The sequence below is a fragment of the Chrysoperla carnea genome, chromosome 3, assembly GCF_905475395.1.
Source record: "Chrysoperla carnea chromosome 3, inChrCarn1.1, whole genome shotgun sequence".
In the NCBI taxonomy this organism is placed as follows: domain Eukaryota; kingdom Metazoa; phylum Arthropoda; class Insecta; order Neuroptera; family Chrysopidae; genus Chrysoperla; species Chrysoperla carnea.
The window spans coordinates 65,435,133-65,450,382 of record NC_058339.1 but is presented as its reverse complement, the minus strand read 5'-3'; the positions used below and the strand labels follow the sequence as shown (position 1 = coordinate 65,450,382).

At 29.0% G+C, this 15,250-nt stretch overlaps 2 protein-coding genes across 4 annotated transcripts; both read left to right on the top strand.

The window, feature by feature from the left end:
* The first annotated feature begins 1,784 nt into the window (after positions 1 to 1,784).
* Positions 1,785 to 4,647, top strand: LOC123294834 (N-acetylgalactosamine kinase). Of its 2 annotated transcripts, none has more exons than XM_044876005.1 (8): positions 1,785 to 1,999; positions 2,613 to 2,783; positions 2,843 to 3,044; positions 3,154 to 3,262; positions 3,372 to 3,529; positions 3,735 to 3,987; positions 4,049 to 4,259; positions 4,353 to 4,647. In XM_044876005.1, exons 1-8 carry the CDS (start codon positions 1,869 to 1,871, stop codon positions 4,513 to 4,515), a joined length of 1,398 nt encoding a protein of 465 aa, XP_044731940.1. In that variant the 5' UTR covers positions 1,785 to 1,868; the 3' UTR covers positions 4,516 to 4,647. The 2 variants fall into 2 exon arrangements, with proteins under 2 accessions (XP_044731940.1, XP_044731941.1); XM_044876006.1 differs by lacking the exon at positions 1,785 to 1,999 and adding an exon at positions 2,306 to 2,495 and having other exon boundaries at positions 4,353 to 4,646.
* Positions 4,648 to 5,798: 1,151 nt separating this feature from the next.
* Positions 5,799 to 14,140, top strand: LOC123294494 (E3 ubiquitin-protein ligase LRSAM1-like). Of its 2 annotated transcripts, XM_044875542.1 has the most exons (9): positions 5,799 to 6,084; positions 6,833 to 7,075; positions 7,378 to 7,678; positions 9,112 to 9,209; positions 9,311 to 9,340; positions 10,648 to 10,749; positions 10,810 to 10,918; positions 12,175 to 13,226; positions 13,874 to 14,139. In XM_044875542.1, exons 1-9 carry the CDS (start codon positions 6,013 to 6,015, stop codon positions 13,994 to 13,996), a joined length of 2,130 nt encoding a protein of 709 aa, XP_044731477.1. In that variant the 5' UTR covers positions 5,799 to 6,012; the 3' UTR covers positions 13,997 to 14,139. The 2 variants fall into 2 exon arrangements, with proteins under 2 accessions (XP_044731477.1, XP_044731478.1); XM_044875543.1 differs by lacking the exon at positions 9,311 to 9,340 and having other exon boundaries at positions 13,874 to 14,140.
* The last annotated feature ends 1,110 nt before the right edge of the window (positions 14,141 to 15,250 follow it).

The window sequence follows — 15,250 nt, the reverse complement described above, 5'->3', positions numbered from 1 at the left end:
TTATAATAAAAATTTGAATATCTTGTTGCTTTTAGCTTTTCATATAACATTGTACATCACAAATTAAGCCAAAAAGTTTCACAATTTAAATCGATAAATTGGATTTTAAGAAACAATTTATATCTTTTAATAAGTTTAGATTTTTATAATATTTTGTTTACAAAAGTTAATGACACTATTTGCCAAAATACGTTTATCTATTTTAATCTAATATAGTTTAATCTGTAGGTAAATCAATTTCCTTTTACTTTGAAGATAAGTAATCAACTAATAAATGATCGTCTAGAATTGCATACAATCAATAAACCCGTACATAGTTTTTTAGTACTCGAAATAAGTTAATTTTTTGTATTATTATAATAACGCTGTGGCTAGTTTCTTCGGCTCTTCAATATTCGTGCTAATCCACGTTTATTTAAGCGCTATTTTCAATTGTTTTTCCTTATTTTGCTTTATTCATATTATTTCGCTTAGCTTTGCTGTCCTTAAAAATATCAACTTCTGGTGTTGTAATTCTAATTCAAATTTGTTGCTAACTTTTTATGTACAATTTTACTGCCACCGTTATTCATGAAACTAGCCATTGTTTCTTATTGATGATTGTTTTGTAAAATGTTTTAATTATTTAAATTTAGTATTATTAACGTATTTGTATTTAATTATTGACTGGGTGTCTGTAAAGTATTAACTGAAATAAGAACGAACTCAATAATTTTGAATTTTTGTGGAGTTTTAATGATTATGTAAACAATTGACAACTCTAGTATTATCTTTATAGACTTTAAGAAATATATCAAATATTAATCAAAAATTTGTTTTATTTTTTGTCTCTAATCCCAAATTGCACTCAATTAAGAAAATTTTGATGTGCATCAGTAACCGGAGAAGAGTGATGATTTGAGGCGGGATTTGAGTTCTTTCCACATCGGGTAACAGAAGTTCATAGTTGAACGAATTCGACCTAGTTTAAATAAGTTTCAGTAATTAATTTCGATCTTTTTGAAATTGAAGTGAAGAATTACCACGGATTTAAAATACGGTGTTCAATTTGTATCACCCTGCAAAACAACTCAATAAAATGAAAGCCATTTACATATTTCAACGTAAGTCGTTAATTATTTTTTTTCAATTACTTTTAATAGTGTTTTTCCTCATAAATTAGCACGTCCCTACTTCAACAATAAAATTAATTGATTATCTCGAACATTTTTACAGCACTACTATGTGAGCAACATTTTTGGGTCGAAAAATTCGATACTGTTTTGTCTATGAAAACAGACTCAAAAAGATTGACTTTTTGGTCCCATTTAGTAACGCTTACAAATAATTTTTATAAACCATAATTCAATGATTTTGCAGAGTTTAGAAATTTTTTATGACATAGAGGATCTTGTTTGAAAAACTCTAATTAGAGATAAAAATATTAAAAACTTGCTATCGATATAAAGACTTCAAGCAACTTTTGTTTGAAATTTTTTTTCCAAAAACGAAACCGATTAGTTGAAGTTGCAATTCAGTTCACAATATGAAAACAAATCAATATTCTCTCTTATTTTTTAACGTTAATATTGTTACATATTGTAGGTATATATATACGTGATTAATTATAATTGCTTTAAATTATAAATATTTATAAACATTTTTGTTTATACAAATAATTATTATGAATCTCTAGACATTTCTAAGTTAGATATTTTCTTATCTACTACTTTAAAAGATAAGGTTATGCTCTGCTGATAATAAAATTGTGCCGGTTTTTGAAATACGTAGGATGTTTACAAACAAATTCAAGTATTTAAATCTATGTCAGTAGTAAATTTATTTAAATTAAGAAGAGCGTTCACAAATTTGTAGACGTGTTCAAAAAAATGTGTGACAAAAATGATTCTGTTCCAATATTATCATTACCAAAAAATAATGAACGATTCAATAATTTACGTACTTATTTTGTGAAAAAATATAACTCTGAACCTGATTATTTTGTGCGAATACCAGGAAGGTTTGTTAACAATCGTTTTTAAATAATTTTATTTATTACCCAAAATTATGTATATAAACTGAAGACAACATCCGAATTTGGAAACTATCCAAACAAAAATGCCCAAAGTTAGTTATGAGTAAATTAAAACAAATTTTAAAGCTTTATATCTTAAGTCAATAAAATGTACATAAAAACAATAACTGTGTTTTTAATTAACTGTCTTAAAAATAATTACTTTGTGGAGGGAGACATTTGAACATATTGTTAGTTCGCCACACCTTATGACTGCACTAATTAGCAGATAAATTGGATAAGACAGTATCATATTTATTTAAATTGAAGGGAAAAATCATTAAAAACAAATATTTTCTCAACTTTTAATCGAAAACAGTAAAGCCTCATTAAAAATAATATTAACTGAGGCCAGGTCCGCACTAAGTATCAAACATGAATAGCCAATAATGTGTTTGGCCTAATGAGCGCCATATTGTCTACTCACCCAATCATAACTTAGGTGTAACTGTTTTGAATAAGGTTTTGCTTAAGTAATAAGTATCAGAACACATGGAAGAAATTTCAACTGATGACAAGAGCTGAATTTTACAGTTAACTTATTATTGCTCTATTTTAGAGTTAATTTAATTGGGGAGCATATTGATTATTGCGGATATGGAGTTTGTCCGATGGCTTTGGATCAAGACATTATAGTAGCAGTAAAAATTATTCCAGATTCAAATACTTTAAAAATTAATAATGTGGATCCAAAATATGGGGAACATATTTGCAGTCTTACTAATTTTAGGTTTGTGACTTATTTTATCTAACTTCAAAATTGTTCCTAATATTCAAATTTATTTGTAGTATCGACATAGAAAACGAAAAAGCTCCAAAATGGTATAATTATTTTTTGTGTGGTGTAAAAGGTATACAAGATGTCGGTGGAGTTGATTTTGGATTTGGATTAAATGTGGCCGTCACCGGTAATATACCACCTGGTTCTGGATTGTCAAGTTCTAGTGCCTTAGTAAGCGCATCCGTTTTGGCCTTAGCTTACGCTAAAAAGGTTGGTTAGTTTAATATTTTTGCATGGTAGCAATTTGATTATTTATAATAATATTTAACGCTTTGCTTTCAACAAAAAATTTAAGACTTATAAATAATGGAAATTTTAGTTAAATTTAAACAAAGAAGAACTAGCAAATATTAGTGCATCATGTGAAAGGTATATTGGAACTCAGGGTGGCGGAATGGATCAAGCTATAGCATTTTTAGCATCTGAAGGTATTTGAAAAAATTTTTAAAGCATTCCCACTCATAGCTGCTTATATTTTTAACCACTATAAGAACCGTTGCTAATCATGAATAAATTTCATTGTTTTTACTCTTTTAGGATGTGCAAAATTAATCAACTTTTCACCTTTACGATGCCAAGATGTTTACTTACCCAAAGGTGCTACATTTATTATATCACATAGTTTATCGGAATTAAATAAAGCTGCAACATCGGATTTCAATTGTCGTGTTATGGAATGTAAATTAGCTGCGAAGGTAAAAATAATTTAATGAAACATTATATCGGTCCAATATAGAATTAGTTCAAGTATATCGGTTCAATATTCTAGTATCGGTTCAATATAGAACTAGTACAAGTAGTGACATCTATATTTGAACTCCTAATAAATTAACTATGAAATCAAACGGATATATACGAAAACAGTATACGTTTATTAATTAATAATTTTCTCTCTATTAGCTTTTAGCTCACAAGAAAAATTTAGAATGGGAAACCGTATCGATTTTAAAACAAGTACAAACTATGCTAAATTTATCCTTGGAAAAAATGCCTGGATTAGTAAATGCATTATTACATGACGAACCGTACACAAAAACCGAGTTATGTTCCGAATTTAACATAAGTAATGAGAAATTTGAGTCCATTCTAAGTCATAATACGAAACATTTAACTACTTTTTACCTGAAACAAAGATCGCTACATGTTTACGAAGGTAAGCCACCACTTTAAACCAATTCTCGTTTTTGCTACCGTAGTATACAATTTTTTTTCAGAGGCCTTACGTGTAACCACCTTTTACAATCTCTGTGAACAAGTACGATTAGGTACAGCTAACAATTCGGATACGTTAGTTCAACTTGGAAAATTAATGAATGAGAGTCATGATAGTTTACAAAAACTCTACGAATGTAGTCATGAAAATTTGGATGAAATTGTACAAATATCAAGAACTGTTGCTCTCGGCTCGCGTTTAACAGGTGCAGGGTCTGTATTTTTTTTAAATATTCTATTACTCTTCTCCATTTAAGTAAAAATTTTGATTATTATTATTATTTATTTTTTTTTTTTTTTTGGCAGGTGGGGAGGTTGCTCAGTTAGTCTTGTTAAGCCGGAGAAAGTTGATGAGTTTATAGAAAAATTAAGAAAATGTTTTTACGAAGAACGCAATGTGTTTAAACTTGAAGGGTTGGCATTTGTTTCGTCACCCAAAAATGGTGCTTCAGTTTTTGTTAACACATAAAAAGAATAGAATAGAATACTAACTATTCAATGACATAAATGCATTGTGCCTAAAATATAAAAGCGCTATTATGGATAATAAATAATTTTATTAATTAATAAAACAATGATGCTCTTATTTTGAATTTGTAAATGAACTCCATTGACTGCAAATAAAAAATAAAGTTTTTATTACATTTGTTTTTGTTTTTCTGTTAATATCTTGCAACTAAGTTACATCTGCGGCATATATGATTGATCATTTATCAATACCAACAGCTTTGACTTTCTATTATCAAGTTTAGTCGAAAAAATAGTCCGCCTTACAGGAAATAGTATAAACTGATTATCCGATATTATAATATCGTGTCTCTGTGCGGTTATTGAAACCATAGAGAAATAAAGTAATAGTTAACATAATAAGTTACTTCAAATACAATACAAGTTACGTAAACAAGTTTTTGGTTTTGGTGAATTTCTTACACAAAACTTTTAGTGGCACTCCTCACATTTATAAATAAAGGGCCCTATCTTGAACTACGCAGTACTTCAGGTGACAGTTTAACGACAAATTTCCTTCAATTTTTCAACAGACATTCTATTGAAAAATGGTAAGTAACCTGGTAGTCTAAATTGGAACTACTGAAATCGGGTCCACTTCCTGTTTTAATTAGTACGAATTATTAACGCAAGTTGGTGGTATTTATTTGATTTGCATATTTTGATTGGCCTTTAAAAATGGTAAGTAACAAAATTGTCATCTGGTGTAGTATACATTGAAATTACCGAAAAAGGGTTCACTTCCTGTTTTAATTGGTACGAATTATTATCACCAATTGGCGCGGGTTGCAATTATCAGTTACCAATAGACAATAACCTAGCAATTCAAAAAGCGAATTTCCTTCATTTTGCTACTTTTTTTACTTACAGTGAATGAAAAAATAAAACTTTCAATGAATAATAACCATTTGTTTTTCATATGTTCCGTTTAAAGACGTAAAATTAAACGGGTACTCTGTTCTCATATATGAAAACAAATTTTAGGCTTATAAGGAAAAATTTATATTAAAAAAATTTTCCTGAATACAACCCATTGCGTATAATTCTAAAATGTCAAAACAGACGTCATTTTTTCTTTAGCATTTAAAGTCAATTAAAACTTGGGAACATTTTTATATATTAATAAATTTTTGTAACAACATCATAAATAAATTACTGTGATAAAATTTTTTGTTCAATAATTTAAAAATGCACAGTGCAATTACTTACTTTTTATTTGAATTGATGAATAAATAAATTGCAAAAATTCCGAGGAAAAAAACCGAAAACATACGAATAAATTGAGAATGAAGTTTTAAAAAATTAACCAAGTTTTTATTGTTATTTATTTAGGATTTCTTTATAACGCTAAATAAACTGCTAATATTATGGTACGAATATAAATTCTAGCTATTTTATATTAAAAATTATAGTGCCTTTTTATGATTATTTGACAAAGTAAAGAATACGCCAGAAAAACATGTCTGGGAAAAAAGATAGGGAAAAGGATAAAGTAGAGTATAAGAAGAAGTTGGAGCATAAATTGTACTTGGTAAGCTTGTTTATATAATTATGAAACTCAAAATTTTTTTTTAACATTTTTGTGATTTAAGAGCTTGCGTTCGTCAAGCTTTACTCTTTTAATCGCTATATATATAGCGTTTTCATAAAGTCCGTAAATTTTCAACCTGCTAAAAAACTTAAGCTTTTTGCGTCGTTCGAATTCAAAAGTCGAAAGCGTTTAATTAATTAATTTTTCAATAAAATACATTTGGCGAATTTCCTTTGCTTCCTGGGAACATGCCTTGAATTTAAAGAGCGTAGATATAAGAGAAGACTTACCCGGTAAAACTTACTTAATGCGGGCTAAAAATTTTACTTCTTTTATTTGCATACCTGCTATATAACGTTTAGTATTTACTTTATTTTAATACAAACGATTTGAATTGAAAGTATTGTTATCTATATCATATTTCGAAATTAACCGTAGATAGCTGTGCTATAAACATACATGTATTTAATGCGTGAAATTTTTATAAATTCATTTTAAAAATATATATTTTATCTCACTCATACAATAAAACTTCTTAAATAAGCTCTGCTGTAAACATACCTATATTTACTATGTATTCCGTTTTGCAAGACGGTAGTAAAGTTACTGGAAATTTCTAAAAAGTGTCAGATTAAAATAGTTCTCGGCTATAACGAACGACCCCAAGCTTTTCACGGTTCTAAATAAGCAAGTTAAAATGATATATTAATACTAAATTTTATACAATAAAAATGACTTTTTTTTACAGGCTAGAGAAAGTCCAGAACCAGTTTTTGATTTAAGCGATTGTGATTTAAAACAAGTTCCTACGGGAATCTATTCGTTGTGTCGAGTATTTTTAAAAGACGTTTTAAATCTCGGTGTGAATCGTTTAACTACTTTACAACATGGAGGGTCATTGTCAGATTTAAAAAACCTTATGGTTTTGGACTTACGTAATAATAAATTTGATACAATAACAGAGGATATTAAATTTCTTGGAAATCTCAGGGTAAACTTTTTTTATAATTTTTACTACCTATTTCCAAAAGCAGATTTTACTGCTCCAATGAACCGTTGATGCGATACCAATACATATGGATAATTTTTAGATACAACTGTAATAATTCCTAAAACCTGAGCGCCTCGAGCCTTTATACATGTAGTTAATTAATTTTTTAATATTTAAAGTTCTTTGGAAATTAATACATTTTGTTATAATTATATCCTAATTACGAAGTATGATATCTCGAAAACAAATCAAATGCGTTAGAAATTATATCGTTTAGTTTTAAAATTTATTTTCTTTTATAGGAACTTTATTTACAAGACAATCAATTACAAAAGCTACCAGATTCTGTAGGATTACTCGGAAAATTAACGGTTTTAGATGTATCAGATAACTACTTAGTAATATTACCAGAATCAATTGGAAATTTGAGTAAATTACATACGTTATCAATAAAGGGTAATTCTAAATTAAGAAAACTGCCTATATCGTTTTGTGGACTTCGTTGCTTGGAGAATTTAACCTTTGATCCTGACCAATTTTTGTATCCACCAAAAGAGATTTGTCGAGCTGGTATTGAAATTATTATTGACTTCATTGTTGATGGTAAGTATTTCTCAATTTAATCTTCATTTATTGGACCGTACAGTACTCGTGTTTAGAATAAAGAATCCGTGAATATAAAGTCTTGCTCAAAAGCTCTGATGGCCACACAAAGGTAACGTAAATTCGTGATGATTTGTGGTAATAAATGTGAATGAATAAAGACATCGATAATCGTAAAACGAAAGTTTCTGATTTGATGGATACTGGCGCGTGAATCATCCTGACTAATTGCAGTTATTTAGAGAGGCAAATTTATTTTTTGTATATCATACTACATTAGTATCAGTCCTTAGAAATTGATATAGAAATACATTTCCTTCAAAATGAAAGAATTCTTGATTCAGAAGAAGCCATCGAATATAGTAAATATCAAAATCAAACTAACAAGAATTCCTCTGCTCGATTCCTGTTGAAAATACAACTTTTGCATTTTACTTATTTTCGGAGATATTTTCTTTCAAGTATTGTTTATTGAAATAGAAGATGCATTACCTCGTGACAATAGTTCTTAATTAAAACATAAAACATGTACTTTGTACATGTCCGCACGGAAAAATTTGAGGTTTAGTATCACTAACCTCTCTAGTACTCATACCAGGCTAGCTTTAGTTAATTTTTTACTCTTAATATGGTTAATATGCGATAATAATAATAAGTCTAATTCAGCCCACTGGTTAGGCAAAGGCCCCGTTTAACAGCGTTCAATTGTACATTAAACAATTTCGTCTCTCCAACGCTTTATCTGTTGCAATTACAGGGCGTCAATGCAGTTGTTTAATTACTCCAGCGCGTATTTTCAAGCCACGTCACATACACCGCCCATTGCCATTTTAGTCGTTTAATGTACACGACCACATCTTTTATTTTGGTCTTGTTATTTATATTTACAGAAGGGATTTTTTACGAACTTAATTACTTAATACTTAACGCGGATCGTTCCTGCGCACGGTCTAGCATGATTGAAGTTTTTTGTAATTAGTTATTGCCGAAACTTGAAATCCATAGACCAGCATCGGTAGTACATACAAACCTTCCTCTTTTCAAACTTAGTGGAATTTCACCTATGAGTATATATTTTAACGACTAAAACTTTTTCCACTAATCATCCACCCTGGCGTTAATTTTATTAAAACGATTTTTAAATATTTAAATTGATCGACATATACTCAAGAACTATTCTCTTCAAGAGAATCGGTATCTGTTGGGTATTCGACATAACCTTGGTTTTGCTTCGATTCATGATCAGGGAATTCCGTAAGATAAACTATATCATCTGTAATACGCAAGTAAGAGAGTCTAACACCGTCGATTAGCACACCAAGACTTTTCCAATGTAGCTCAGAGAATTTATATTCTAGAAATATGTTGAATAGTTTAGGAATTCATTCAGAAGAATACGATTATAATTAAAAATAAATTTTAAAACTTTTTAGATATTGGTATACCCTATGAAAATTTACATGCTCGTAGATCAAGCGAAGATTTCGATCCACGAAAATCAAGTGTAGATCCAACAACACAGAATTTTGAAGTATATATATTTTTTAAATTATATTTTAGCAATGTATCAATGTAAAAACCAATCCTTCACTTTTATTAATAAGAGGCTTTATTTTTTGTTTTACATTTTAGGAAAAAATTGCTGAGATTGAGAAACAAAAGGCATGTTTAAATGTTACTTAGATTTTTATTTATTATACGTAGTTTTTCATTATTAAAGCTTAAGCTTTTTTTTTTTTAATTTCTGAATAATAGGAAATTCTTGACTTTGTCCGTTAAAATAATCGATGCTCTTCTAATTTCATATACACGGTATCTCAGAATAACTATTCTTATTTTTCAGTAATCACAAAACTCAAAAAAATAGACAAATAATAGTTATTGATGGTAATGAAATTAAAATCGAACTTCCTGCATTTTCTGCCTTGCAATATAATTATTAAAAAACAATTGCCGTACCCCGAAAACTGCTGCCTGAGGCCATGGTTTTTTTCCAAAATAGGTAAATATACCCGTCTCCAAACGTGAAAATAAAGTTAAGTTCGCAATTGTATAGCTCTTTTAAGCTATAAAATTTCAAAATTTTAACTAATTCTAGAAAGAAAAAAAAAATGCTTAGAATAATGCCATCCCAGTAGAGTTTTTAGCATTTTAATTTTTAGTGTTACATTTTAGGTATTTAACAATAGATTATGTTAGTAAGCGTTTTTTTTTAGATATTTGTTTTCTATTTTTATTTTATTTTCTCAAAAAATCACTTTTTTTTTTTTTTTAATTAAAATTTTTTTAGCACTTTTTCTGTGAAGATACGTTAAACAAACCCGAAAGATCCCATGTTTTATCCTTTTTAAAGTAAACACATCAGTAGCGCTAAATCCACAGTGTTTTATACGTAGACCTATTAACTTTGTATATTATATTAATGATTTCGTTTTCTGCCGATAATAAGACTCCTATAGCTCCTCTGGACAATCAAATAAGTTGAGTTATATTCAATTCTAATTATCCGTGCTTTTATATCATTTCAAATTATGGAAAATAAAAACATAAATATTATTCATCCAAAATTCAGCGAGTCTGAGAGAGAGGGTAAAATGTGCTTCACACCGTCTTTAATGGATTTAATCCTTCTAAATCAGTTGAATGGGATACATAAATACATAATGGGATACATCCATTTTATAGAGTTTATACTCACTACTGAATACCCAAAGTCAGTTGGACAATAGTTGAAAGTCAACTATCGTCCTTACTATTCTCCCCTCCCCCAATATATAATTCGTATTTTTCTTGGGATATTAAGCTGTAATAATTTCCAAAAAAAACATCCCATATACAAAAATATGTGTTTTAGGATGGAGGAGGTTAATTTTAATATCGATTATTTAAACGGAATTTCGAGAATTTTCTAATGTTTTATTGATTTTTTATTACCGAATTTTAACTAATTAATTTTAATTATATTTTAGAGAGATAAGCAATCTGTAATGTTGAGAGTTGAAGAAGAGAGAGAAGCAATGAGACAACAGGAGGTGAAATTTCAAGAAGAAAAACGGCAGAATCAAAAGAGGGTAAAATAAAATGGTTCATATTTTTAAAGTATTGATATTGATAGGCTGTTTTTTTTTCAGCTACTGGAGGATGTTACACTCGACCAAGGGAAAATTGATGCAAGACTCAGTGAAATACAACAAGATAAAGATTTTGAGAAAAAGAAATTTGTAAATGAGTTAAAAGCAAGTTAGTGACGTCTCTTAGTTTTAGATTTATTTCACTCAGTAATAACACATTAAAAGGCATTTAATAAAAAAAAATTAGAATAACAATTGGTTCTTTTATTCGTAGGAGATATTATATTCCCATTGGAAATACCGCCTGTAGTTAAGCTCGAGTCTGCACGCAAACTATGTCAACAGCTTACATGTAATGTTTCCCTAACAGGAAAAAATTCTTACAGCATCATTAAATGATCATTGTATTTAATTTTTCTTTTTTGCCTCATTATTATAATTTATTTGTTGTTTTTTAAGATGTCATCTATAATTTTTAAAGTAAACTTATAAATTTATTACTGTAAGAGCCATAAACAAACATTAATAAGACGATTCAATCATATTAACAGACCTTTTCATTTTAAAAAGTGTTTACCTTTTGTTTTGGACAGTTTGTTAAAAAACTAATGTGATAAAATGAATAACAATATCTTGTATCTGTCTGTCTGAAACAATAATGAACCATAATTGAAATGAAAAGGTTTGTGGAATGTAAATGAGTGACACTAGCGTATCTCTTGAGGGTTACAGGAACTATTTTGAAGTTAATAGATAATCTTATTTGACTGTTCCATATATACCTTACATAGCCGAGCTGTTATATCATCGGATTGTTCTTCTGAAGATAGTTGATTCAAATCTTAGTTAATCCATTAAAATTTTTTAAAATGACATCATCAAAATTTTGAATTTGTGTAACCTTCAATAATATCGCTAGCGTACGTTTGTTTCCAATAACTTTATTCATATTGCATTGTCTTTAAGTGTCTGTCTATGCTAAGAGCTAATATTTTTTTTAGAAATGGCAAAATTGTTTTTGAAATTTTCAAAAATACTCAACTTTTAGATTTCACACAACTTAATTAATGAAATATTGGAATGGCAATGCCCAACGTTGGTTATTTTCAGTTTTTTTTTCGTATTATCCATCCGCGTTTACTGTTTCATACGGGTTTTACACGAACCAGCCAATTAATCAGTCCCAAAGTTCCAATTTGTGAAATTACTGTAAGCCTCGCGTATTTAATATTAATCTTGATCCACCTTGTTAGCTCCTAGAACTGACGCGAAGAACTCTCATGTAGCCATGGCTACGTAGAATTCCCGTGCAATTCTTTTTAATGGAAGAATTTTGCGATAAATTATGGCAACTAATTTGTCGCCTCAAATATATATTCAATCTGATAGTTTATTAACATTGTTTTATTTTTTTCTTTATTACAGAAGAGCATGAATCTGAAAAGGCAATATGTAAATTTATGGAACAAACCAAGTTGAGCAAAACCCAAGCATCACAACAACTTGACTTTGATCGGCGCGAACATACTCGATTATTTGAAGATGTTAAAAAGAGTGATAAATTAAAACGTGATGAAATTCTTGAAGGAATGAAAACTGTGCTTGAAAAAGAAAAGGAACGATTCGAAGACTACAATAAACTTAAGGATCAAACAGTACACACTGTATTACTTGATGAAGTGCATTCATGTGCGAATATGGACCAGACTATTAAACAAAAATTAGAAAATAATCAACATTTAACAGACCAATTGCTTCAAGATAATGAATTACAAAAGATGGCTGTTGGTAAGCTTTTAGAGCGTAGTGACGCTCGATCCTGGGCTTTGCTACAACTTGTAAATTTCGTTAGTAATCAATTAGCTAACTTAACATCTATCGAATTAGATAAAAGAAAATTAAAAATTGATGAACATATGAATGATTTAGCTGAGAAACGTTCGGAACTTTGTGCTCAATTAATGGATCTATTAGACAAAAAAGATAAACGACAGTCGTATCTTTTAGCAGAATTACAAGACATGGATAATCGTATTGATAAAGATACTGATTTTTGGCTATTACAATATCAACGATTAGTAGATAAACAACCACAACTAATAAAAAATTTACAGCGTAATTTGGAACCACAATTTGTACAAGAAATGGTTATGAATGGTGTAATACATTGCCTACCATTTTTAGCACCATGGGCACACTCAAAGTATGCATTAGCAAAAGTGACGGATGGTGATTTATCAAGAGCGGGTATTTCAAAAAAAGCAGAACGTAAAACTATTTTAGGATTACTTGCGAATTATACTAACAAAGGATTGTTGCAGCCTAGTTCACCAACTAGTAGTTTACCGGCTAGTAAACCGGTGACTCCTTCAGTGAGTGCAACTGCACCGCCTATTGCTGCAGAACCTACAGCGCCTCCACAACAATCTGGAACTGGTTTTGCTGACGTTGAGTGTGTTATCTGCATGGATAGTTTTGTAAGTTTATTATATTTTTATAACAGAATAATAATATACATCGAGTTTCATCAAAATTGATTTTCAAAAATACTAACTTAAAAAAATTTATTTAAAATTATCATCTGACCTCTGGTAACTCATCGTAAAATCGGAAGAAATATATAATTCCACATCAAGCTGCTTTGTAACACTTCCAATTTGTTAGCAAAGCCATTATTTTTGTAGAAAATTCAAAGCGTCGATTCTTTAGACCTGAATCACGAAGTATATATATACAAGGAGTCCGAACGTAATGTTGAACGAACGGTCTCAATTTAGAGGACAGATAATAATATCATCGGTACGTCCTGAATTCTTGCACAGTCAGTGGCAGAAAAGAGTCACAAAATGCTTTCCCACTTCTAGATTCACGAGTCTGATATCCATGATTATTTTTACATTTCAATAACTAAAAACCTGACGTAAAGACAGCAAGGAATGCCAGTATTTATGACATTTTCGGATGATCTGTAACTTTTGTCTATAGGTCTGAATGCTTGTCTTATTGTGCATATTACACTGCAATCGTTCACCAATCAATCGGACTTAAAATCTTAGAGATTATATGATCGTTGGTACTTTTTCTTAGATGAAAAACATCATTTTAAAAAGGTTTTCTTTTTCAGTGCGAAGTGGTTTTTATTCCATGTGGACATATTTGTACATGTTTGTTGTGTTCAACAAGTGTCGAAATTTGTCCAATATGTAGAGCAGAAATTTTAAAACGGGTTAAGATGCATGCACCATGAATTGATTACAAAATGATCTGTGTGAAACACAAAACACAATTTTTTTTGAATATTTACTAATAAATTACAAATAAAGTGCGCACTGTGATTCATTTAACCGACACACAAATTTTTTAAGTGAGTACACTAATTTTGTGTGGGTGGATAATTTGAAATTTTAATATAATATATATATATATATATATATAAAATTGTTAAATTTGAACGCGTTATGATCGTTATCGATTTTAAGCGAATTTCTTTTCTAGTAGTAAGCCATGATATATCTAGTCATTTTGTTAGATTTTATAAAATTGTTCAATTTATCGAAATATAAAATGGACGTAATAATTTCGAAATAGATGTAAACTATTGTGGCGGTCAGAGAGAAGCATGTAAATGTTTTCGATTCACTACCTCTCATAGTGAACCGGGGTGCTTTGACACTACATGCTACGTCCTTAGTATATGTCGATAGTTTAGTTAAAATAGTGAAACTTTTTATATTGATATTATTCCAATCTAATCATTATGTTCAAAAGAAAATTTAAATTCATTTCTAATTTTCTTTTTTTTTTTTGTTAAAAATATTTATTTTGGAATATTATCAAAATAAAAATTAAACAATATCAAATTGATATAATTATTTAATTTTTGACTTGGATCAATAAATTTGAAAATTTTTCCAAGATGAAAGTTCTTATATTTTCTTATTAGTACTGAAATAAACGGTTTTCCATTACAAGTGTTCGAAATTTAAATTTAAACTGTCAATTAGCAATCACAGCTTTGCTTGGCATTATGTGAAAATTACAGTTCTTCGGTATCAGACCTCACCAACTACTACTTATTTTGATAAAATGACCAATAAATGTTCAAATGCATTGTTCGATATTGCACGATGATTTTCTATGAAATACTCCTTCAAATAAAAAAAATAGATTATCTCGTACAAAAATATATATTATCTCGTAATTGTTTAAGTTTAAAATTCGGACATTCTTAATAGAAAATCTTTTATATATATAATAAATCTAATTAACGACACATTTCAGTTTTTTCAAGCAAAATATCTTTTTCCGGGCTTGGAAATTAACGAGAATAGAAAATAATCGAACAAAAATTGTTGATTTTAATAATTTTAGTCAAATTTTTCACTGAATATTAAAAATATTTGGATAATAAATAAAAATTTTCTACACTTTTATATACGTATTCTAAAAAATGATTTTAACAATTTTGGCGATAATTTAATGGACTAATTTTCAATTTTTC

Coding starts and splice junctions, on each gene's coding strand:
- LOC123294834 (XM_044876005.1), top strand. CDS start 1,869: ATGTGTGACAAAAATGATTCTGTTCCAATATTATCATTACCAAAAAAT. Junction 2,000..2,612: donor TTTGTGCGAATACCAGGAAG/GTTTGTTAACAA, acceptor GCTCTATTTTAG/AGTTAATTTAATTGGGGAGC. Junction 2,784..2,842: donor TGCAGTCTTACTAATTTTAG/GTTTGTGACTTA, acceptor ATTTATTTGTAG/TATCGACATAGAAAACGAAA.
- LOC123294494 (XM_044875542.1), top strand. CDS start 6,013: ATGTCTGGGAAAAAAGATAGGGAAAAGGATAAAGTAGAGTATAAGAAG. Junction 6,085..6,832: donor TGGAGCATAAATTGTACTTG/GTAAGCTTGTTT, acceptor TTTTTTTTACAG/GCTAGAGAAAGTCCAGAACC. Junction 10,919..12,174: donor TGTAAATGAGTTAAAAGCAA/GTTAGTGACGTC, acceptor TCTTTATTACAG/AAGAGCATGAATCTGAAAAG.